Source organism: Odontomachus brunneus, unplaced genomic scaffold (genome assembly GCF_010583005.1).
Source record: "Odontomachus brunneus isolate Ranch 3 - 2012 unplaced genomic scaffold, Obru_v1 Obru_scaffold_782, whole genome shotgun sequence".
Taxonomy (NCBI): domain Eukaryota; kingdom Metazoa; phylum Arthropoda; class Insecta; order Hymenoptera; family Formicidae; genus Odontomachus; species Odontomachus brunneus.
The window spans coordinates 1-1,662 of NW_022640232.1; the positions used below are offsets into that span (position 1 = coordinate 1).

Consider the following 1,662-nt stretch of genomic DNA (forward strand, 5'->3'; position numbering starts at 1 on the left):
TTGGGATTTAGCAATTCATACAACTCATGGATAAACAAGGATAATATATATTGTGATAATATATATTAGGATAAAATGTATTTTATTGTATTAAAATAATCAATAAACAATTTTTGTAATTTGAACCTTTATTGAAGTCTAAATTAACGCCACGCGTATTCGATAGTAAGGATAAGCATTGTGCTTTACAGAATGTATTAAAAATATTCAATTGGTGGTTTCAGCGCCCCGGAGAGAGTTGTAAACCTTTATAAATAAACATTTTTTTAATGTATTAATGTTTCTCTTTTTATTTCTTCTTTGTTAACTTGCTCGTTTTGGATGATTTTCTGAAATTATATATATTATTAGCGTATAAAAAAAGTGATTTTAAAATAAGTCGTAATTAATATTTTACTGATATATGTAAACTTACCCACGTCGTTATCGACGTCTTCTACCGCTGTTCTTATAGGCGAGAAAATCATATGTTTGTTCGAATTTCCTGGGCTATGGAAAATAATAATCATTAATTTCATATATTTTTCTAGTGTATTGTAGTTTTTATAATTATTACGATATTTTCGCTTATCTAGTATGGTTGAGTACAACCCCGATCATACCCCAGACATCCTCCATTTCCTCCCCAAAATCACGTCTGATTATGAGGATTTCCCTCACAATTTCTTGGATCCGATCGTTACAAAGTCTTCCGCTGTTAAACAGCAACACGAGTAGCATGCTGCTGCATTCGCAAGCGAAGTTATAAAATAAATTACAGTTTTCCTCGTCGTCGTTTTCCAATACGCGAGATAAATATTTCTCGCGATCGATATTCGGGTCCGCGTAAGAACCCGCGACGATATATTCGCGCACTAGAACACTTAATCGCGACATAGTATTCACGTGTTATGCTGTCGAGGTCTGTACAACTTGTGTTTTCGAAAGACAAAAATCTTCCTGATTTTATATGTTCTATTTTTCCTATGTCCCCCCCTCCCAAAGTTTTCCAAAGAAACTCAAACTAAAAATCCTTGTGTCACGCCCTATCTAAAAAAATATGTATATCCTTTTTACCTGCTACAACTGTAGAGAATTCGTTATCAGCAGCCAGATTAGCGGCGCTCGACAACATGTATAAGTGTGGTACCATACTGCTCGTATCCTGAGACGCAGATATGCTCTGACTGCAACGTCGTACAAATATTTGGAGATTGGGATCAGCGTAGGACCTGTGTCTACCGTGGAAATAATCCTCGGTGACAATTATTAATGTTATACAAAATTCTTTTTTCGGGGGGCTGTTGAAGATAAAAGCTAAAAGGATGTCTCTTTTTACTTCCTATCAAAGTATCTATGTAGGCATACATTAGGTAAAATTTTTTTTTTTTCGGGGAACCGAATGTTCTCCTCAAAAGGTCTCGAATATTCTAAAAATATGCTAAAACGGGGACAAAGACGAAGGGTCGATAATATCAGTTAAAAAAATTATAAATATGCCGGTAATAATATATTGGTAAAAAAATACCAGTAATAAACACTACACATCATTTTCTCTTGTTTAGACTATGGTTTCGTCAATCGTTCTGTATAGACGACATTCGGTGGTAGTTCCCGAATACAGTAAAAAAAATAAAAAATGTATGGTGCTGAGGTGAACGCTAAACACGCAAATTACTACTT

General features: G+C 34.4%; 1 protein-coding gene across 1 annotated transcript; it reads right to left on the reverse strand.

The window, feature by feature from the left end:
- Nucleotides 1-156: 156 nt before the first annotated feature.
- On the reverse strand, nucleotides 157-904 carry LOC116853767. Its single transcript, XM_032834961.1, has 3 exons — nucleotides 572-904; nucleotides 416-489; nucleotides 157-329 (listed from the first exon to the last, which is right to left on the reverse strand). Exons 1-3 carry the CDS (start codon nucleotides 874-876, stop codon nucleotides 304-306), a joined length of 405 nt encoding a protein of 134 aa, XP_032690852.1. The 5' UTR covers nucleotides 877-904; the 3' UTR covers nucleotides 157-303.
- Nucleotides 905-1,662: the final 758 nt, after the last annotated feature.

What these genes read in the sequence shown, in the direction of transcription:
- LOC116853767 (XM_032834961.1), bottom strand. Translation starts at nt 876, where the DNA reads ATGTCGCGATTAAGTGTTCTAGTGCGCGAATATATCGTCGCGGGTTCT. An exon ending in GTTGTACTCAACCATACTAG is followed by an intron (nt 490 to 571) that starts ATAAGCGAAAAT and finishes TATTTTCCATAG; the next exon opens with CCCAGGAAATTCGAACAAAC. An exon ending in AGACGTCGATAACGACGTGG is followed by an intron (nt 330 to 415) that starts GTAAGTTTACAT and finishes ATATAATTTCAG; the next exon opens with AAAATCATCCAAAACGAGCA.